A 24,042-nucleotide genomic window follows, 5' to 3' on the forward strand; every position below is an offset into this window, starting at 1 on the left:
CAATAGCTGAAAGACAACTACTTTTTATTTTTTATTATTCTGCTCTGCCTTTTATTATTTTGCTGTGCCTCTGTAATTCTGGCTCACTGTCTCTCTCCTGACCCTGTCAGTGTCACCGGCATTTATTTGCTCCCCGGCCTCTGATTCAGCCTCACACCTTTTGTAATGTCGCTAACACTAGGTCAGTTTTCTCTTCGCCCACTGCAAATCTGATTGAATGTACCGTACAGCTAGCGCAAGTCATAAAACTAGGCACAATCACAAAAAAAAGTTGTCAGCTGTGGCATGTCTTTCTGCGGAGTGATATGAACAGTTCTAGGTTAAATCGGACTGTTACGCATAGCAGCAGTCATTATAAAGTAATATCTGACCACTGAATGCCTAAAGTGACCAATCAGAATCGAAAATTGAACAAAGCCGTGTAATGAACCATGTTATACCATGATCTTTTTGATGCAGTCGTCCACGGTGGGTGCAGTAGCACAGCTGATCTGGTCTTTTCCAGAGTCTGGATCGATGCTTGAGGACCAGCTATCGCATTTTTTGGTCTCCTCTTGCCCCACCGCGCACCACTTCACCTTCTTGGCATCCCGCTTCATGTCAGTGCCAGCTGTGGGCAAGGGGATCCGCCAAGCACAAATGAGCCAGCCGGACACGGATATGGCTCCTGCTGATACATTGTGTGCGTGTGTATGTGTGTGTGTCAGAGTGAGTGTGCGTGCGTGTGTGTGTGTGTGCGTGTATATGTGTGTGCATGTTTGTGTGTGAGCATGTGTGCATGTGCGTCTCTTTGTGTGTGCGTGCGTGTATGTGTGTGTGTTTGTGTGCGTGGGTGTTTGTGTGTACGTGTGTGCATGTGCACGTGTGTGTTCGTCTGTGCGTGTGTGCGCGCACATGTGTGAGTGCATGCATGCGCGTGTGTCCGTGTGCATGCGGGTGTGTGTGTATGTGTGCGCGCATATGGCTCCTGCTGATACACTGTGTGTGTGTGTATGTGTGCACGCCTGTGTGTGTGTGCGCACGCACGTGTGTGTGCGCATGTGTGTGCTTGCATGCGAGTGCATGTATGCATGCATGTGTGTGCGCGTGTGCGTATGTCTCACCTTTCTGCAGCGAGCGGACGATGCTCATATACTCTGCACCCAGGTAAAGGAAGCTCTCTGTGCTCTTGGGAATCTGGACCAGTTTGACAGTGGAGTCTTTGAAGAGCAGGTCCTTAGCTTTGTAGTCGGTGGACGAGAAAAGGGAAAATTTCTGTTGCACACACACAGGCACAAACACAACCGGATTAGAACCTGACCACCCATTCCACAACAGAAGCTCTGGTTGAGCTGGCGCAGCCATATGGGGGAGACATATAGGTGTGGCAGGTGAATGGTACAAGTGTACAGGCCAGTGGTGCAGGTGTAGTGGCCCAGGTGTAAAGAAGGATGGTACAGATGTGACATTGTCAGGTGAGTCGGTTGCACATGACACAGGTGAGCAGCGAGGGTACGACTGATGGACAGCACAGGTGTTTCAGGTGTACAGGTAAGGAGTGTACCATGGCCGTCTGAAGCATTTGCCAGATACGGTTAGCCAGGTCTGCGTCCTTACGGCTGACCACAGCATGGGCGGGCACTTTGGCCAGGTGGCATGTAGCAAAGTCATTGACGCTCTTCCTGGTGCCATCCTTACACAGCAGCTTGTATTTTGATTTCTCTGAGTCTACAAACGGGAAGTAGGAAACAGGAGGCGGAGTCAGTTATGCACGTGCTGTGAGTGGTAGGCCTTGTCTGAAACAGCATGCCTGCCTACTACTGAGTACACAAGTTGTGTACAACTTGTATGCAACTTGTACACTCAATAGTAAGCAAATCAGCTGTTTCAGACACGGCCCTAGCTTCTCTCCAGAAAAGGACATAAAGAAAAAACTGCAAGAGTAACCAAGGGGCCAAGACCAGGCTTAGTGTTTGAAGGTCACTTCCTGGTGTTGTTGAGAGACATTGCTCTCTAGCGCCAGTGTGGTTGGCTCCAGTATAGGTCTGTCAGCCACCAGATGAATTATAAGCCAACAGTACCAATGCGGTCAAAATATGAAGTCAATCATTTTTACATCAACGATAGGTGTTTTTTCTTTGTCTAGTGTCTCCGTATGTGTCAATTTGTTAAGTTATTGTATCATTTTGAGAATATTTGAAAATTTTGTGGACCAATCAGGGACAGTTTGCATTGCTGCCTATTCACAGCGTATCACTCGAATGTCTATGGGTAAGGGCACAGTCACTTTGTCCATATTGGGTTTTTTTAAGGTCTATGAGAGTAACGTGAGCATTGACGTCAGCATCAGCACATTTGTCATCAGTTCACACAAGTCTTATTAACACATATTACATATTTCATATTACACAGCAAGCAAGTGCCAATCGGACCGCCATTAGTGCCAGACTTGGTCCCCTTCTGCTAACAACAGGGCTGTTCATCATATTCATCCTTCATCCTTCTCTTTTGCATTCTGTTAACACCAGATACCTCATCTTGACTGCTTAGCCACAACTGTACACCAGTGGACTAATTTGCAGTTCGCTGCGCTCTGTCAGGCCAATAAGGCACAATTTGAATTGGTGAATTGGTGATTACCTGGGACTGTCGTATGTTTCACAAAGGCTACATCACCACCACCCTCCACCAGGCACCTGACAAGAGAGAAAAGGATAAGATGTCCGACAACCCATATTTATTTTCTTAAGAGTGACTCCAAACACACAGAAAATTTTACTTTGTCTTTTTTTTTTAATTTAATTAAATTTAATTTAAAAAAAATTTAATTAAAAAAAAAAAACAGAATCCATGTATGAAATCACAAATCAAAGCACACTAAAGCAACTCAGGTTAAGCACCTTACTTGGGCGTGCAACAGCAGTGTCCTGCCTGGGAATGAAACCTGCAGCCCCATTCCTTACCCACCCCAAAGCCCAAACTGAACATGCTGGATAGAGCCAATATTAAAATGTCCCTCTCAATGTGGTCCAACACTCACATTAGCTTTTTTCTGTGTATGTCAATGGTTTGAAGACAAACACAGCACGGACATAGCAGAACTGAAAAATGTACATCAACCACGTTGTTCATGCTGAGAGAAGGCAGTTGTACCGCAGTTGTTTACTTAAAATAAAATTTCTGACTGGTTTTTATGTTCTAACTAGTTTCCCATTTTCTCATGAAATTTCAACTATTTTTCCAAAGAAGGAAATCTCCAACTTTATTTGTGTGATAGTCAGAGACAGAATATTCTCCATATTCGGTAGTCAGCCACCCCTAATAACTATGACGATTAAAAATTATTTTGTTTGCACACCCTGTGCAATACGGTAAACCAGAGATTTTCATTTCTGACCCTGGCGGGCAGCAGTTTTCTCGGGACCAGGACCAGGGATGAAGATCATGGGGGTAGATAGGGAGAGATCAGAGGAGAAAGCAATGGTAGCCCTGCAGGGGGCGCTGTGGGACTCACTTGAAGGCTCCACTGTAGTCATAGAAGGGATTCTTGTGTGTACGGGAGCAGTCGTTCCCGCACAGCTTACACAGGTTCTTGTACTTCTTAGCGTGCATATCCTGGTCAGCTCCCGGAACACAACTTTCAGAGAAGAACTCTGACACGGCTGCAGAGAAAACGGAAAATGCATTTCAGTGCACTGAAACATGCTTAAAAATGCACTGAAACATGACAAAAATACACTGAAGCGTGTTTAAAAATGCACTAAAACATGTTTAAAAACATACTGAAGCATGTTTTACAATGCCCTGAAACATGACAAAAATACTCTGAAACATGCTTAAAAATGCACTGAAACATGTTTGAAAATGCACTGAAACATGCTTAGACACGTTAAAACAAGTTTGAAAATGCACTGAAACACACATAGGCATGTTGAAAATGTTTAAAAGCGCACTGAAATATGCCCAGACATGTTGAAATGTGTTAAGAACATGCTTACACGTGCTGTAAGCACATTTAAACACACGGGCAAGGATTTATACACATTCATGCACACAGAGTTACCGTAACAATTTTCATCGCACTGGCAAACATGACTTTCACTCCTGTCCTTTTCATCCGCCACCGGTGTTCTCAACACAATAAGGCAATATCATGGGAATGTCTCCTTGGACCTATTTCACTGCATGGCCTAAAAGAAACTACATGGCCCACAGTGCAGTGCGGCAGATCACCTTTCAGAAGACTTTCATCGTCGATTCCACCCCAGGAGATCTGATTCTGAGCTAGCAGAGTACCGATGGGAATATTCCAGCCAGCAGACTTCCCCAGGCCCGTGTGACATGACTTCTTCCTCTTCAGATCTTTGAACCCGAAGTTGGTGTCCGCCTTTGCCACGGCAACAGCGTAGTAGCAGGTGTCAGAGCCTACAGGGGAAGGGGGTGGAGACAACTTAGTGAGTTTTCACCCTGCTTTCTCTCTCTCTCAACCCCACTGTCTGTGTCTGTGCCTTTACCCCGCTCCCTCCGTTTATGCAACATGGAACCTGTAATCACCGACTGAGCGTTCAACAGCATTAGATTAAAGAAGCACATAGAGAAATATCATACCATTCATCACAAAGGAACGATTCTCTGTTGAGAAAGATTGCCTCTACACATGAACTCCCCCTTGCCCCACCAACCCATTAACTGTGCTGCAATCCTTTATATCAGGAATGTTCAACCAGTAGCTCTGGAGTCAAATGTGGGCCACTGTAGTCCTAGCCATTTTATCATTGAGAAAAAAAAAATGAGACAGGGCACACAAGCCCCCCTGCTTGAGTTATATAGCTATGCATCCTCAATCTTATCCAGAAAGGGCCGGTCTGGGTGCAGGAACACACCGAATTCTACTAATCAAGGTCCTTAGCAAAGACTCTAGTTGTTGATCAGTAGAATCAGGTGTGTAACTGCTTGGTTGGAATGAAAGCCTGCACCCACACCGGCCCTTTCTGGATAAGATTGAGGACCCCTGCTCTATGGTGTTTATTTCCATGTATATATAATTTATTGACCTATGATTCATGATACCAACATAGCTGTAATCTTATCATAACCTTCACCCTTCACTGCCGTGTCGAAAGCCCCTGGCCTACCTGGGCCGTAGTCCTCAGCGATGATCGGGTGCAGGTCATAGTTTTCGAGTCCAGCATGGTAAATATCACCTCCATCTAGGGTGACAGCATCTGCTTCCCTAACCTGAGAGAGAGAGAGATTTGAGTTTTAACAAACCTTTATTGTACAATACATAGCCAATGGCAACAACAAACCAAAATTAAGAAAAAAAAATTATATATATATAAAAAACAAAGGGAGAAAGAAAAACAATAGGACGCACAATTAACATAAATCATTGGTTACACCGTCATCTTTGTATGCTGTTAAATACTAATTCACCCCCCTCCAGCCTACACTCAGCCTCCCCACGGCACCACCTATCCTGAAAAAACACAAATATCCTGCATCCTACTGTAGTACTCAAAGTCTTCTGACACCTTTGATCTGATGAGACTTATACATCTCAATGATGCTCACTGTTACCCCCGCTTCTACTTTTTTTTCCTGCTGAAGTACACAGCCAGAGAGAGAGAGAGAGAGAGAGAGAGATGCAAAAGGCACGAAGGAATTTTTGTTCCTAAATACATTACTTTCTTCGCCAGCACGCACCGTTCTTTTATTTATTTTCACCCGCACAATCTATTATGGGCTTTTATATGTATTTTGAAAGCCGTACTAAAAACTAAAAGCTGTTATGAGCAAAAATGTTTTTAATCATTAGTCAGACGTATATTAACGTCAGACGCTTTGAAATTCACATCAATCAGACTTTTCGCCATAGATGCCGGCGATAGTGACAGCGCCGTCCACTCACCTTAATGGCTTTTATGCAACCATCTGCCTTTTCTTTCTGCACGCACGTCAAAAGGTCCTTCAGTTCCTTTTTGCCCGCTAGGTCGTCACATTTCTTCTTCTCTGCTTCAGACTGCGCGCACCATTTCACCGGAGGATCTGCCAGTGCCGAGGCTGTGGGGGGAAGGCGACCAGACAGCAGCGCCACACCTGACACGGTTATTCTAATGATCGTACTTTTTGCCCCATCATTGCCGTGCACGACTCTTAATTGTAGCGCTAACACTTGGAGAAACAGCGGTCAAACAGTTTCATCGTCATTCTAACCATTGTTCCTCGTCATTTTTTTCACGACAAATATGAACATTAATTTGTATAATTCGTAGATTATAAGATGTACCGTTTTATAAGGGAATCGAAGGTTCAGTACTTTACCGAGGCATCCAATGAGGAGCAAAGACATGAGAGCCTTCATGTCTGTGGGATTCCGGCGTTGTTTCTGATTGGAAAAAGTGCAGATTAAAACCATGCCAGCGCCGCCGCGGCTTTTATACCCGACGGGTGGGCTGAGTTTGCTGGATAAAAACTCTGTTTGTTCAAGCTTTCCCAATACCTGGTCCACATATCTGGACGCATAATACAGCGGCAAACACGACCACGTGTGTGCGGGGGCTTGCGAGCCGTTCCTGAAATGGAGGGAATTGTTTCGGGTCAATTTGGTAGGCTACAGGTCGTTTCTTCACGTTGGAATTGCCGCGCAAATTCCCCTGTATGTTAATGGTACGCTAAAGTGTTTAATGTGAGCGGCGATGTAATGACACTGAGTCTCCCCAGTATTTGTGTACATGTCCACAATCAACTTATCAAGGTGCAAAAAGGTGAAAAACAACATCAATACTAAGTAAAATGAGCTTGTAGCTCAGATGTTGCTGGTTCTAATGTCGCTTTTCCACCACATGGTACCGGCTCAACTCGACTCGACTTTTTTGGTTTTCCAAAACTCCTGTTGAAATGTCGACTCCAAACTCTGGAATCAAATAACCTTTTTAATTTAAACGAATTTGTAATGAATTATTTCTGATTAGCCCTATCTACACACAAACCTGTGTTCAGTTCCGTTCAGTTGCCTTGGTCTGCTCCAACAATGGAAATTCAAGGCTCGCTCATTGGTTGAATGCCGCGACAAGCAATTCATGAGAAGACGACGACTACATTACGACTGTAGGCTATGTTCATTGCAGAGATGGACGATTCCACATTTTTTGGAGTCGATTCCGACTCCTTGTAATGGAATTGATGGAATTGATTCTCAATCAATTCCGATTCCAAATGAAAATCAACACAGAAAAATTTAAGTTGTAAAACAAATTTATTAAATTAAAAACTTATTGTAAAAGCATGAAAGTGTCATGTCAAGACAGACAGCACTGCTTGAAAAAAACCACCCCCCAACTCTATTTAATGACACCACTGCATTGATAGAAACAAATGTATTAAATTAAAAATTATACTAAATGGTACAAAACTTAAATACTATACAATAGTACAATAAAAAATGTATTTGTCAACACAAAAATGTAAGTTGTAAAACAAAACAAATGTTTTAAATGAAAATCAATACTAAATTGTACAAAACTTAAATACTATACAATACAATGGTACAATAGTAAAAAATAAAAAAACGTTCTTCACATATTGGGGAGGGACCTTCGGGTCATGCTGGGTACCACACTACCAATTGTAATGCAGGAAGAGGGACATGCTGACGTTTTTGGGCTTGAGTCTTGACCTTCTGAGATCAGTTCTCCTGATTTGGAGAAAATCCTTTCGCTGGGGACTGATGTTGCGGGTACACAAAGGTATTTCAAGGTCAGCTTCTGGAGGTGGGGGAATCTGTGGCCTTCAGATTGCCAAAATTGTAGTGGACACATTTTCCTCTCAAGGTTTGGGAGGGCAAAGTACATCTTAACCTCTGTTGTGAAATCTTTGTGTGGATTCTGTTGCGAGACCTAAAAGAACAAACAAATGGATGGACTGCTTTTATCCAAAACGCTTTACAATTGATGCCTCTCATTCACCAGAGCAGTTAGGAATTAGGTGTCTTGCTCAGGGACACTTCGACACGTCCAGGGCGGGGTTCGAACCGGCAACCCTCCAACTGCCAGACAACCGCTCTTACCTCCTGAGCTATGTCGCCCCAAACAATATATAAATAAATAGAATGCTGTCAATTTCAGCTCCTCTTGCCTTTGATCTCTCAGTCAGTCACTAACTCAGTTACTCGGTGAGTCTCTTAGTCAATCAGTCAGTCACTCACACACAGTGCATTCAGAGTTATTGTTGCATAGCTCCTCACAATCCAGGACATTTTCACTACATACTACTTTAATAAGGCAGCCCACATCATAAAGGACACCAGTCACTGCACACGCATATTTCTTAATTCTCCTATCTGGCAGATGGTGCAGAACAATAAATGCAATAAGGATCATTATGCACTTTAATACAATTACACAAACTGCAATAGTTACCTGTCATTTTACTGTGCACTTTAATTGCAATAACTGTGCACTAATAGTTACTATATGCTACCTACTGTAATTGTTATTGTTTCTGATGTTTTTTTTTCTGTGGGAGACATGCAAGTAAGAATTTCATTGTACGTTGTAGAGACATGGCTCACAAACTTACCCGTACATCAAACTCTTTCCAGATGTCGTCTTCTTCTGGCTCAACAACACTTGCCCCTACATTCATAGTCTGAGCACCTCCCTCTCTCACCAACACTGCAAACTCAGCTGAGAAAGATTTCACGGCCTCCTCCTGCATTATTCTCATTACCAAATGCCAGTTTCTTGGGTCGAGGGTCGAGAAGAGTTGCAATACCAAGGAAACTAAAAAGCATAGGAAACAAATACAGTGATTTAGTTTGTATAATTGACATAATTTGTTAATATATCCAAGTACTGTATTGCTTTACAACTTTTACTGTGTTTGCTCGTATGATCCACATCTCTTCATAAGAGACTTATTGAGAGCAACTGCAAGTTTGTGGCCAGTGGTTTCAGGTGGATTTCTCTGAATGGCAGTGGCGGTAAACCTTTGCAGGTTCCTTATAAGTACAATTACCTTGGATGCAGTCACATTTTGTTCAGCCGACATCTCTTCTGTGACATTTAAGAAGGGCTTCAGGACCTTGATGTTTACATGAGATGACATTTTGCCTGTGATTAGTCTTGGACAAATTAAGTTGATTATCAAGATAAGAATGACTTTGCATTCCATCTAGTTTTAACTTCTTGAACTAGTTTTCGCTCTTTCAGTTTCATGTCCTGCTGCAAAGCTGCAAGCTTCTCCTTTGCAGTGCAACTCCTCTTAAAATGTCCTACGATTTTTCTTACTTTCTGTCTCATTTCTTCCAATTCTGGGATTGCACTTAGGCTGTCCTTGACTATTAGATTAATAGTATGTGCAAAACATGGTATGTGTCTTATATTCAGCTTTCTAATGGCCGCCACCATGTTAGCTCCATTATCAGTGACAGCACACTGCACCTTCCCTTTCAGTTTCCAGCTGTGGAGTATTTCATACAGACAGCTATGGCATCCGATGTGTGGCGCTCTGGGAATCTGTACCAAAATTGATTTAGTAAATAATAATAATAAACTTAATTTTTATAACACTTATGCAGTTACAAAGTGCTTTACAAATACATGAACATGTCTATTACAGCTAGGGTAGGTAATTTGATTCTGATTAGGCAAATGTGATTTCAGTGCTAGTTTTGTACTTGGCAGGATTGTTTTGTTTATTTGCTGAACAGGTTACCCTACAGGGTTGGAGTCCTGATCTATGTGGTCACTTCTGGCACTACGATCTTTACTTCACTCTAGTGTGTTTTTCTGCACCTCTGCACTTTGAACTGATGCACTTGTTGTACGTTGTACTGTTGCACTTGTCTGCTAAATGCCTGCAATGTAATTTGTTACAGGTCAAATTCAGGTGCCTGAATCAACAACTAATCAGGATAGCTCTGTGCAAGGGAGAGAAGGGGCAGAGAGGGGGGTGCATTTTTACTGTTGTTTATTTTCACATTCTTGCTAATTTCTCCAAAGTTGCATACCCTAGTATCATAGGAACACTCCAAAAAAAAAATTTATGTAAATTATTCCAGGAGTAAGTATGCTAATGCATGCTCATGATTACCTGTGAACATCCAGTAGTTTTGTTTGCATGTGTCCATCTCAAGTGATGTAGTGAACCGTTAGCGCTCGACGTCATGGAATCGGGAATAAACTCTTTTGGAGTCGACTCTCCATCCCTACTTAATTGCAGCGCTAACACTTGGAGAGACAGTGTTCGTGAATCAAAGGTTAAATACTTTACCGAGGCAACCAATGAGGAGCAAAGACACGACAGCCTTCATGTTTATGGGAGTGTGGTGTTGTTTCTGATTGAGAAAAGAGAACATTAAAACCAGGCTAGCGCCGCGGCTTTTATACCTGACGGGTGGGCTGAGTTTGTTCAAGCTTTCCCAATACCTGGAACCAGGGGTGGACAGTAACAAAGTACATTTACTTGAATAGTACATTTTTCGAGTATCTGTACTTTACTTGAGTATTTATTTTTTTGGAAACTTATGACTTTTACTCCACTACATTCGAAAGATAAATATTGTACTTTTGACTCCACTACATTTCTATGAAGGTTGTCGTTACTCGTTACTTTGAAGCATAGCTTTGAAGTCAGCAGTTGAATATTTTTTTATTTTCTAAAATGCGATTGGCCACACATTGTGTTCCTCACAGGAGAAAAACCAATCCAAGCAAATATCTTCTTGTAGAAGCAGAGAGAAACTTCCATACTTGTTATCGGTATTCAAGAGCTGAACTGAATTACCTCCTTACATATTTTTGTTTGATCTTGTTAGAAAGAGAGTTAGTTCAGGAATCTTTTGATAATAAAAGCATAGTGCTTAGCCCTGCTTCAATTGTCAAGGTTAAGGTATTAAAGATGGCCACAGGAAAAAGATGTTGTGTTGCATTGGTTTTGGAGAGTTTTTCTATTTTGATTTTGGTGGTGGTTCCTTGGTTGTTTTTAGCTGGTTTCCTTTCATCTTGTGGTGCTTAAACTGGAAGTGGGTAACACTTTAGCAAGGTCAGGCTTATCTCTCTCTCTCTCTCTCTCTCTCTCTTCTGGTATTTCCAAATTAATTGTCTAATGTCTTCTGTTTTGTAATTTAGAAGTAGTGAGCCCGCATTCAGTAAAAAAATGTATGATTTCAATTCATTAATCTAATTGACTGCTTCGTATTGAATTCAAAGATTTAATCTTAAAACCAGATATAGAGCTTGTTTTGACTTGTTGGTTGATTCTACCAGTTTACCATAAACTGACCTATCGATGAATTCAGCAATTTAATTGATAATTTGCATTTTCAACAATAATTATTAAATTAAATCACATGAATATATTTTATATGTTGGTTAAGTGAGGGGTCCAGCATGCAATATTGCTTGTGCTCAGTATTCATATTGCTGAACAAGGGCATCGTCAGTTGGAACCTCTGGAATCATAAAATAAACATTTTTTTTAGTTAATCCTTGCGTGTCCGCCAGTGCAAACAGCAAACTCCAATTCAGTTCACACAAATCAAGGACTGTGGACAAGTGTGCCCAAAAGCAGTGTAACGGTCATAGGACGAGCCAAATCCCAATAAGACTATACCAGGCAAGTGCTACAGCACAAAGTCAAAATAACATGAGCAGAGCCACGTAAAATTAACATTAGCAAAGTCCGTACCTGGACCAAAAACCAAAAGTCCACCTCCTGCACCAGCCAAAAAATTCAGGTCATAGACTTGCAAGCCTTTAATGACTGGCAAACAAAAAAATCCAGATCAGGGAAAGGATATAGAAAATCTCAGTGGCAAGCAAATTCCAATTTATGAACGGGTAAAAGTGGGACTTAAATGACAAAATCCACATCATGGACAAAATAAGAACTAGCCTGAATTTGCTCATCTGCCTGGCTGGTAGAACAGGCACACTGAAAAATTTGTTGCAAAAGTTGAGGTTGTAAGAGGTTGATTTGAGAGCTTGTAATTACCGAGTTGTCTTTGCTCTAGTTGTACCAGTTTGAAACTCTCATTGCACATATTCTCACATTAATTTTCAGATTTGTGCAGCTATTTGAAGATTTGTTAACCAGCAAGTATGTGGAAGTCCAGGCGAATCCCCAGGAGCACCTGGCCAGCCAGACCCAGTTTAATCCTATAAGTTCTAAAAGGAGCATGTTTGTTTGAGATTTTCAAGAAATTGTCCCTAAAGAAAGTCCAAGCCATTTCAACATCTGGAATGAGACTGATCCTGCCCCAATCACAATAGTGCAGGTCGTGTAAAAACGATTGTTCTGAAAAATGTTTAAAATGACGTTTTTGGAGAAAATGGGGGTTGGTTTTAGAGATCTTAGTGTTGCGTATAGCTGCAGTGGCACAGTGGTCACTCAGATCATTAATAAAAATACCAGTTGCAATATATTTGTGCGGAACATTTGTCAGGAAAAGATTAATAAGGAGGAGTGCAGTTCTGTAGTTTTAGTGAAGTAAGTGGAGATCATGGTAAAAGTGTAACTTTTCGCGTTTTTTGAAATAAACAGTCGATGAAAATAGAGACAAATGACACCCCTGGCAGTTATCTTGAGCCTTTCAGAAATTGAATATATGAACAGAAAAATATGTAAAAACATGTAAAGCATACCAGAGGTAAACAGGCTAATTATGACTTCCCATTTGTAAAGAAGTGATCACATGTAGGGGTGATCCTAGAAATATTTAAAATATTTTGTGGGGGGGGGGGGGGGGGGCTTGAAATGGGGGCAGGGGTTGTTGATTACAATCACGATTGTGGTTACAGTGGTGTTCACATCAAGTGTCAATCCATTTGATTAACATTGCTTAAAGTCACTGAGAGTGGGGCATCAGCAAGGGCCAATACAATTTCGGGGAGGGGGGCTTGTGTCCCCCAGGGCCGCCACCATCCCTTCACCAGTGAACATGTGCCGGCTTCACACATGCAGGTGCACACAAACAGGTGCCACTCACATACACATAAGTTCTGTTTCTGTAGATGGTGGAAAAGCAGTTTATTTTTTTGTTTGTTTTTGTGTGTGTGTGTGTGTGTGTGTTTCGTTTGCACATTTTTCTTACAAACTGGAAGCTGAACAAAGTAAAGAACTCCCTGCTCTCATGCGTACAGGTGGTTGGCTGGCCAACTGCAAGTGTAACAAAGAGTTTGTGAGGGTGTGAGTGATGCTCTTCTACACCTTCTGCTGGCAGGTGTGGAAAGTGCAGGCCTTCTCCAGTTCTGTGGGCCCGAGAGAAGAGGGGAAGAAAAACATGGCATCAGTTATTGCATGAACAGGGCTATCAGGTTAGGCATCAGTTATCATACAAACAGGGCTATCAGGTTAGGCGTCAGTTATCATACAAACTGGGCTATCAGGTTAGGCGTCAGTTATCATACAAACAGGGCTATCAGGTTAGGCGTCAGTTATCATACAAACAGGGCTATCAGGTTAGGCGTCAGTTATCATACAAACAGGGTTATCAGGTTAGACGTCAGTTATCATACAAACAGGTTGGCAGCCAGGTGTCTTTTTTGATGGGGGCCCGGCGCAGGCCAGCGACAGACCGATGGCAGAATTAAGGTAAGGCCCTATAGTTTCTGTGATAACAGAATCACAGACGGAATCGCGGAATTGAGAATTTAAAAAAGCTGTAACACAGATTCCATAGGGCCCTACATTAAGCCAGTGCTAAAAGCTGACTGGAGATTTGAAAATATGACTACGTAATGTGAATGTTGTTATAAATATGTCGTTTTTTTAAAAATGCGTGTTGAATAAATAACTATTTACAGCACAGCATAGTCTTACAAAGAATCTGACAACAATGTACAGACTTGGAATGCTGTGTTTTCAACAACAACAAAAGAAATTAAATTAAAATAAATAATATCAAAGTTTTTGCACTCTACAAAAAAACTTGAAAAGTCCTGATTGGCTACTGAATCTTACAACAAGCCTTGGAATGCTGGGCACATTTAAATAGGGATGACAATCGAGAACCGGTTCCAAGTTGTCCCATTCATTGGAATCGTATGCCTCCAAGCTTATCGATTCCGCTTCTTGAAGCCAGCATGTTTTTACGACAGCTGCGCATTGCAAAACAATGACGTAACGCCTTGGGGGAGGCGCGCACGCAGGCGGCCTCTCTCAGGTGTTTGTTCTGGATGGCAGCTGTCACAACAAATTTGATCCGGGCTGCTAGCCTTGATACATTCTCTTGCAATAAAGATTCTAAGACAATTTCTAAGGCAATTGCTCTGGATTAATGGGTTATTTTCTAGCCTGAAACAAGATCGTATTACGAAATGACTACACATGTCATGTAATGTGCAAGTAGTTGGCTATCTCCCTGGATATGAAGTAAATGTTTTTACCAATAAATAATAATAATACATGCGATTTTATCCAGGGAAATATCTACACAAAAAGACAAAATAAATGTTGTGGTTGCGATTGCCGTCGTAGATGTCAGAAGGAAATGTCACTGACAAAAAAAGTTTGCGCTCTCTGCAGTGGTTTGGGCTGGAAACAAGCTGTAAGAGCGGGATATGCACAACACTGCCTACTGATTGGCTACTGAATCTTACAACAATGTGCAGCCTTGGAATGCTGGGTGCATTTCAACAACAACAAAATATCTATGTATCTGTGTTACTGACTGTTTGGCTAGCTAGCTAAGTTAGCTAAATGACCACGTTGTCGTGCACATCAATGTCATAAAGCTAACGTTATTAATAAACAAGTGAAGTCGTTATTTCGATGGCGATTAATAAATCATGTAATGTTACAATGTATTGAACGTTACATTCTTGCTACTAGTTTAATGTTACCTACACACTGCTTAAGTTAATATAAACAGAATGTACTTACTGACGAGATGAAGTGATAACACAGTTTGTAACGAGGTTAGTTAGCCTACTAAAGAAATGGTGCCTTGCTAGGTAACGTTAGCTTGAGATAGTTGGGAGCATCAAGTTTTGAACGTCACTCTATGCACAATGAGGGTAAAGAACACTGATCTCTGACCTGCTGTTTTCCTAATATAGTGCACTATAATAGTGCGTTCACGTTTTAACCGACAGATGTCACTCGTGAGCTTTCCAACAAGCCGACCCACTGTAACTGTAGTTTAAAAAAAACATCTTAAAAATGCATAAATTTTTTTTTTTTTTTTAAATCCCCGATGCTTAGGCCCAGCGGGCCGCCGGGCTTGCAATACACTGGCGGAAACCCTGATGGCTATCAGGTTATGTGTCAGTTATTATGCAAACAAGGCTATCAGGTTAGGTGTTGGTTATCAGTTAACTGGATGGTCCGGTGTGGTTTCAGTTACACGCAGGGAAAATGGTCGAGACAAAACCTACCTGACACGCTGGTGGAGCAAGTCTTGAGCGAGGTCACAGCGTCGTAATATTCTTTCCCCAGGAAGTCCTTGAAACTCTGGCCTTTAATCACCTCCTGGAGACACTTGGTGGAGTCTTTAAAGAGGAGGTTACTCCCTTCGGACTGGAACATCTTAAACAAGCCAGTGTTGGAGCCGTTGATTCCGAACAGGCTCTACGGGAGAAGGTACAAAAGACTGTTCAGAAACTAGCTACTTGCAGTTGGGCCCGTGTGTGTGTGTGTGTGTGTGTGAGAATGTGTATTAAAGTTACCTCACAAAACTGTAATACCTGGGCAAATTTCTTAGCTACCAGGATAGGCTGCGAAACACATGCATGTTATGTTAAAGTTTTTTTTTTGTCAAGGTCTGGGGGGCATACTACAAAGCAAGATTATGTGGATAGCAAGCTACACTACATTTCCAAAAGTATACTGTATGAACACCTGAACATCACACCTGTATGTACTTAAAGGCATTCCTGGGGGAAGAACTAGGTGCAGATATACTCAGGGGTGTCTTTGCGGTGCAAAATTATTTACACCAACATATTCCGCTGGCTTTCCCCAAGGATACGCTCTATGAAAGATAAAGATTCTCAAAGGAATACAATACACATGCAAGCTCCTTTGACCATATATGTCTATATCCACGTATTCCTTAATCACGGTATAGTGATAAGCCACTGATATCAGTGTATCCTTGAGATTGTGAATACATTTTGGTGTGATTGCTCCGGGCCAGATTTTAAAGATTTTAGTGCTGTATAAAGTTTAAAGTTTTGGAACTCTTGAATGTGCAGTCGTCACTTGAAATAAACTGAAGGACAATCAGAAAGTATGTCGATCTATTTGTTATGAATGGTAATGTAAATAAGGTATTTACACGATTAGCATTTTTTTTCCAATGCTCCTCCCTGGCTTTGTTGGTGGCAACGGTGTTGTTTTAACCATTTTAACTGCTTTATATTCTTTATTTAGTCCTTTTAGTCTTTATTCCTCAGGACAGAATTAAGCTGCTCGAGTACGGTCAACAACAATGCCCCTTTTATGGGAACACGCACAGAGCTCAATTAACAAAGCCCATGTTCACTCAGCATGTTGATAACCGCCTTCACGATACTGGTTACACCCGATTGCGGTTGTAAGGTTTTGTCAAGCCAGCTAATGGAAAGGAACCCTGGTTATGTTAAGCTTCCTTTGTAGTGAACCCCCCAGAATAAACCTCATTTATTAGTCAACATTCTTACGGTACAAATGCTGCGGTTCAGGTGTACTGAATTTTAGGAGCACGGTTTTTTGGTCCTGCCCACCTCCTGGTCCTTCAGGAAAGCCACCACCTGGTCCTGCATCTCGGGCCGGGTCACGACGGTGTGGGCGGGCACTTTGGCCAGGTGACATTTCACGTAGTCAGAAACCGGGGCCCTTGTATTATCACGGCACAGCAGCTCAAAATCAGCAGACTTCAGGGCCGACGCCCAGGAGGGACCGTTTCCTAGGCAGAGATTAGGATGAGATGGTCTGCAGCGCACACACACACACAAGCACGCACACACACACACACACACAGGCATGCACACACACACACACAAGCACGCACACACACACACACACAGGCATGCACACACACACACACACACACACACAGGCATGCACACACACACACACACACAAGCACGCACACACACACACACATAGGCATGCACACACACACAAGCACGCACACACACACACACACAAGCACGCACACACACACACACACATGCATACACACAAGCGCACACACACACACACACACAAGCACGCACACACACACACACAGGCATGCACACACACACACACAAGCACGCACACACACACACACAGGCATGCACACACACACAAGCACGCACACACACACACACACAAGCACGCACACACACACACATGCATACACACAAGCGCACACACACACACAGGCATGCACACACACACACACACACACACAAGCACACACACACACACACACAGGCATGCATACACACAAGCGCGCACACACACACATACGAGTGTGCACATACATGCACAAACACAGGCATGCGCACACACACACATGCAGGTATACGCGCACACACGCATGCATGCACACATGCATGCACACAGATGCATGCTTGTATGCATGCATGGACACACACAGGCATGCACAGTCACGCGCACACACACACACACACGTATACATACACACACAAACACATGTTGTGAAGGATATTTAGCCTATTTAGAGTAGCTTCAGTAAATATCCAGCTGTTTAAATGGATCTGTTTAAAAACATGCAAGCTTTCTTTGTCTTTTCACTGAGGGTGGGTCTGCTAAATATACAAATGGAAATGTTAATACTTTTCTATACAGCTATATACTGTATAGACAGAGTCTATACAGCTCATATATGTTTAGATAGATGACTTCATGCTAGTGCTAAAGACAGTTCTTACCATCACTGTTCTCTCCCACAATTGTGTGTTTCACAAAGGCAACATCACCACCACCCTCTGCCAGGCACCTTGCAGACAGGGAGAGGGAGGTCAGACACATCATGTGCACACAGAGAGAAACAAAAAACAAATGCATAACACAGACAGTGGAGGACATTACACACACACACCACACACATAGTGCGACTCAAAGTATAATGGGAAAGGAGCTGGTCTTGTAACCTAAAGGTCACAGGTTTGATTCACTGGCAGGACACGGTTGTACCCTTGAGCAAGGTACTTAAGTATATATATTGCTTCAGTGTATATCCAGCTGTATAAATGGATGCGATGTAAATGCTGTGTAAAAACGTTGTGTAAGTCGCTCTGGTTAAGAGAGTCTGATAAAGGCCGGCAATGTAATGTAACACACGCAAAGTATAAATGTGCCTTACACATCACTGACAGAGGGACCAATACACACACACACACAGGGAGGGAAAAACAAAACCAGTCTACTCACGTCACGCATGTGCAGCAACAGAGAAACAACTGATAGCAGAATATAGAGAAAGTGAAGAACTGTGCACATCACACAGAAGAAAGAGATGGAGAGAGAGATAGAGACGGAGAGAGAGGAGAAAACAGAGGAAGGGTGAGAGAGATAGAGACAAGGAGGGAGAGAGAGAGAGACAGGGAGAGAGAGGAGAAAAACAGAGAGAGGGTGAGAGAGAGAGAGATAGACACAGGGAGAGAGAGAAACGGAAAGAGAAAGACAGAAAGAGAGAGGATGAAGGTTGTGCAGCCTGTACCTGAACGCTCCGGCATAGCCAAAGTAAAGCTCCTCTGTGCTAGCTCTGCACTTGACGCCTCCCACGTTGTCCTTTCCCTTGCCGACGCACAGTTTGCACAGACTGGACCCCTCGTCGGCCCCAGGGGCACAGCTCTCGCTGAAGAAACTGGCTGTAAAACGAGGGAGCAACGTAACCTCCAAACGGCGAAAAAAACGGTAAGCAGTGGCCCCCTTCTCTCTGTGTTGTCCACTGCAGAGCCCGTGACCACAAACCCAGTGAACTGCATTTCAGATGGAACGGCTACTCCCAATCAATGAGACAAGGGACAGCCATTCCAGTTATTATAGCTTTTGTGGTAATGTTCTCACTTTAACATAAATAACATTCATTTAATTACAATATAAAAATATAATTTTAAAAAATGGGAACCTACTCAGTTGTGTGTGTATGTGTACAGGGTTGACAAATGACACCCCTCCAGAGTGCTCCAACGCACACATACACACACACACACACACACACAGAACACATTCAGCGTCACGGCTTCAGTGTCACTATAACACTTTGCCAGCACTCTCAGGCCTGTGACCCATGACCCCCAACACTACTCACAGAATTCACAGTCATTTGTGTCCTTGTGGATGAGACCCATGGGGACATTCCAGCCCGCAGTGCGCCCCATTCCAGTGTGACACGACTTCTTGCCCCTCAGGTCAGCCCAGGAGAAGCCTGTGCCCTTCTTCGCCACGGCAACAGCATAGTAAGAGGAGGCGGGGGTATCTCCAGAATTACTACATTTAGCTGTGAATAGAAACAGACAGAGATATAAAATTACATTATAAATAATGTGGTTCCAAATGAGGGAATTGGTGGATGTAGAGATGGTTGGGACAGATAAACCAGCCTATCAGGGGTGGTTCTGAAGGTGGTTCTGACGGCGGTTCTGTGTTTGACCGGTACCTTCATCATACTGCTCCGCCATGACCGGAACCAGGCCACACAACCCCGCAGTGTACAACTCCCCTCCATCCAACGTCATGGCATCTGCCTCTTTACGCTGAGATGAGTGAGAGAAACATAAAGAGAGATAGAAATAGGTAGAGACACACATGAATAAAAAGAGATGAGAGAGAGATAGAGGGAGAGAGACGGAGACAAAGAAATAAAGAAGGAACAAAAGGAGAGGAAGAGAGAAGCAGCAAGAGAGAAATTTAACTGTCCTTCCCAAAAAATTGTTTCTGTATCTTTTAACACACCCCCCCCCCCCTCCCGGATCTTGTTATGTAAGGCATAATCCCTGACGAGGCGGTCAGCTATTGAGAAATAAAGGCAGCCGCAGAGGGGAGGGGGCTTGCCTCTGTGAAGGCCATTGTTTACCCATAGCTGACCGCCTCATGTCACAGCATGCTTGCCTATTCAGGAGCATCGGCTAACAGGGTGCTGGAGCAAGATACAAGGCAAGTTGACACTAGTAGGTCATCGGACTCTCCTTAATACAAATTAGCATAAAATGTAATAACGGACTGTCTCCTGACATCAATGGCATAACACTGTCTACCTGGACCAGACAACACAAAACCGCTGTATCGATAGCTGAAAGACAACTACTTTTTATTTTTTATTATTCTGCTCTGCCTTTTATTATTTTGCTGTGCCTCTGTAATTCTGGCTCACTGTCTCTCTCCTGACTCTGTCAGTGTCGCCGGCATTTATTTGCTCCCCGGCCTCTGATTCAGCCTCACACCTTTTGTAATGTCGCTAACACTAGGTCAGTTTTCTCTTCGCCCACTGCAAATCAGATGAATGTACCGTACAGCTAGCGTAAGTCATACAACTAGGCACAATCACAAAAAAAGTTGTCAGCTGTGGCACGTCTTTCTGCGGAGTGATATGAACAGTTCTAGGTTAAATCGGACTGTTACGCATAGCAGCAGTCATTATAAAGTAATATCTGACCACTGAATGCCTAAAGTGACCAATCAGAATCGAAAATTGAACAAAGCCGTGTAATGAACCATGTTATACCATGATCTTTTTTATGCAGTTGTCCACGGTGGGTGCAGTAGCACAGCTGATCTTGTCTTTTCCAGAGTCTGCATCGATGCTTGAGCCCCAGTTATCGCATTTTTTGGTCTCCTCAAGCCCCACCGCGCACCACTTCACCTCCTTGGCATCCCGCTTCATGTCAGTGCCAGCTGTGGGCAAGGGGATCCGCCAAGCACAAATGAGCCAGCCGGACACGGATATGGCTCCTGCTGATACATTGTGTGCGTGTGTATGTGTGTGTGTCAGAGTGAGTGTGCGTGCGTGTGTGTGTGTGTGCGTGTATATGTGTGTGCATGTTTGTGTGTGAGCATGTGTGCATGTGCGTCTCTTTGTGTGTGCGTGCGTGTATGTGTGTGTGTTTGTGTGCGTGGGTGTTTGTGTGTACGTGTGTGCGTGTGCACGTGTGTGTTCGTCTGTGCGTGTGTGCGTGCACATGTGTGCGTGCATGTGAGTGCGCGTGTGTCCGTGTGCATGCGGGTGTGTGTGTGTATGTGTGTGCGCATATGGCTCCTGCTGATGCACTGTGTGTGTGTGTATGTGTGCACGCCTTTGTGTGTGTGCGCACGCACGTGTGTGTGCGCATGTGTGTGCTTGCATGCGAGTGCATGTATGCATGCATGTGTGTGCGCATGTGCCTGTGTGTGCGTATGTGTCTCACCTTTCTGCAGCGAGCGGACGATGCTCATATACTCTGCACCCAGGTAAAGGAAGCTCTCTGTGCTCTTGGGAATCTGGACCAGTTTGACAGTGGAGTCTTTGAAGAGCAGGTCCTTGGCTTTGTAGTTGGTGGACGAGAAAAGGGAAAATTTCTGTTGCACACACACAGGCACAAACACAACCGGATTAGAACCTGACCACCCATTCCACAACAGAAGCTCTGGTTGAGCTGGCGCAGCCATATGGGGGGAGACATATAGGTGTGGCAGGTGAATGGTACAAGTGTACAGGCCAGTGGTGCAGGTGTAGTGGCCCGGGTGTAAAGAAGGATGGTACAGATGTGACATTGTCAGGTGAGTCGGTTGCACATGACACAGGTGAGCAGCGAGGGTACGACTGATGGACAGCACAGGTGTTTCAGGTGTACAGGTAAGGAGTGTACCATGGCTGTCTGAAGCATTTGCCAGATACGTTCAGTCAGGTCTGCGTCCTTACGGCTGACCACAGCATGGGCGGGCACTCTGGCCAGGTAGCATGTAGCAAAGTCATTGACGCTCTTCCTGGTGCCATCCTTACACAGCAGCTCGTATTTTGATTTCTCTGAGTCTACAAACGGGAAGTAGGAAACAGGAGGCGGAGTCAGTTATGCACATGCTGTGACTGGTAGGCCTTGTCTGAAACAGCATGCCTGCCTACTACTGAGTACACAAATTGTGTACAACTTGTATGCAACTTGTACACTCAATAGTAAGCAAATCAGCTGTTTCAGACATGGCCCTAGCTTCTCTCCAGAAAAGGACAAAGAAAAAACTGCAAGAGAAACCAAGGGGCCAAGACCAAGCTTAGTGTTTGAAGGTCACTTCCTGGTGTTGTTGAGAGACACTGCTCTCTAGCGCCAGTGTGGTTGGCTCCAGTATAGGTCTGTCAGCCACCAGATTAATTATAAGCCAACAGTACCAATGCGGTCAAAATATGAAGTCAATCATTTTTACATCAACGATAGGGGTTTTTTCTTTGTCTAGTGTATCCGTATGTGTCAATTTGTTAAGTTATTGTATCATTTTGAGAATATTTGAAAATTTTGTGGACCAATCAGGGACATCTTGCATCGCTGCCTATTCACAGCGTATCACTCGAATGTCTATGGGTAAGGGCACAGTCACTTTGTCCATATTGGGTTTTTTTAAGGTCTATGAGAGTAACGTGAGCATTGACGTCAGCATCAGCACATTTGTCATCAGTTCACACAAGTCTTATTAACACATATTACATATTTCATATTACACAGCAAGCAAGTGCCAATCGGACCGCCATTAGTGCCAGACTTGGTCCCCTTCTGCTAACAACAGGGCTGTTCATCATATTCATCCTTCATCCTTCTCTTTTGCATTCTTTTAACACCAGATACCTCATCTTGACTGCTTAGCCACAACTGTACACCAGTGGACTAATTTGCAAAAGGTTCGCTGCGCTCTGTCAGGCCAATAAGGCACAATTTGAATTGGTGAATTTGTGATTACCTGGGACTGTCGTATGTTTCACAAAGGCTACATCACCACCACGCTCCACCAGGCACCTGACAAGAGAGAAAAGGATAAGATGTCCGACAACCCATATTTATTTTCTTAAGAGTGACTCCAAACACACAGAAAATTTTACTTTGTCTTTTTTTTTTTTTAATTAAAAAAAAAACCGAATCCATGTATGAAATCACAAATCAAAGCACACTAAAGCAACTCAGGTTAAGCACTTTACTTGGGCGTGCAACAGTAGTGTCCTGCCTGGGAATGAAACCTGCAGCCCCATTCCTTACCCACCCCAAAGCCTAAACTGAACATGCTGGATAGAGCCAATATTAAAATGTCCCTCTCAATGTGGTCCAACACTCATATTAGCCTTTTTCTGTGTATGTCAATGGTTTGAAGACAGACACAGCACGGACATAGCAGAACTGAAAAATGTACATCAACCACGTTGTTCATGCTGAGAGAAGGCAGTTGTACCGTCCACTTAAAATAAAATTTCTGACTGGTTTTTATGTTCTAACTAGTTTCCCATTTTCTCATGAAATTTCAACTATTTTTCCAAAGAAGGAAATCTCCAACTTTATTTGTGTGATAGTCAGAGACAGAATATTCTCCATAGTCGGTAGTCAGCCACCCCTAATATCTATGACGATTAAAAATTATTTTGTTTGCACACCCTGTGCAATATGGTAAACCAGAGATTTTCATTTCTGACCCTGGCAGGCAGCAGTTTTCTCGGGACCAGGACCAGGGATGAAGATCATGGGGTAGATAGGGAGAGATCAGAAATAAAAGCAATGGTAGCCCTGCAGGGGGCGCTGTGGGACTCACTTGAAGGCTCCACTGTAGTCATAGTAGGGATTCTTGTGTGTACGGGAGCAGTCGTTCCCGCACAGACTACACAGGTTGTTGTACTTCTTAGCGTGCATATCCTGGTCAGCTCCCGGAACACAACTTTCAGAGAAGAACTCTGACACGGCTGCAGAGAAAACGGAAAATGCATTTCAGTGCACTGAAACATGCTTAAAAATGCACTGAAACATGACAAAAATACACTGAAGCGTGTTTAAAAATGCACTAAAACATGTTTAAAAACATACTGAAGCATGTTTTACAATGCCCTGAAACATGACAAAAATACTCTGAAACATGCTTAAAAATGCACTGAAACATGTTTGAAAATGCACAGAAACA

The 24,042-nt window shown here is 43.3% G+C and overlaps 1 protein-coding gene across 8 annotated transcripts in view; it reads right to left on the reverse strand.

Annotated features, from left to right (window-relative positions):
- Positions 1-24,042, reverse strand: part of tfa (transferrin-a) — a 78,532-nt gene that overhangs the window by 51,962 nt on the left and 2,528 nt on the right. For all 8 annotated transcript variants that reach the window (XM_035423114.1, XM_035423115.1, XM_035423113.1 and 5 more), the window contains exons 5-16: positions 23,680-23,827; positions 22,843-22,898; positions 21,765-21,928; positions 21,324-21,474; positions 20,645-20,814; positions 19,580-19,676; positions 19,232-19,420; positions 18,638-18,788; positions 2,620-2,675; positions 1,544-1,707; positions 1,104-1,254; positions 441-610 (exon numbers count right to left, since the gene is read on the reverse strand). In XM_035423114.1, the coding sequence (XP_035279005.1) occupies positions 441-610; positions 1,104-1,254; positions 1,544-1,707; positions 2,620-2,675; positions 18,638-18,788; positions 19,232-19,420; positions 19,580-19,676; positions 20,645-20,814; positions 21,324-21,474; positions 21,765-21,928; positions 22,843-22,898; positions 23,680-23,827 (1,667 nt within the window). The remainder of the gene's footprint in view (positions 1-440; positions 611-1,103; positions 1,255-1,543; positions 1,708-2,619; positions 2,676-18,637; positions 18,789-19,231; positions 19,421-19,579; positions 19,677-20,644; positions 20,815-21,323; positions 21,475-21,764; positions 21,929-22,842; positions 22,899-23,679; positions 23,828-24,042) is intronic.

This window comes from Anguilla anguilla, chromosome 6 (assembly GCF_013347855.1).
Source record: "Anguilla anguilla isolate fAngAng1 chromosome 6, fAngAng1.pri, whole genome shotgun sequence".
In the NCBI taxonomy this organism is placed as follows: Eukaryota; Metazoa; Chordata; class Actinopteri; order Anguilliformes; family Anguillidae; genus Anguilla; species Anguilla anguilla.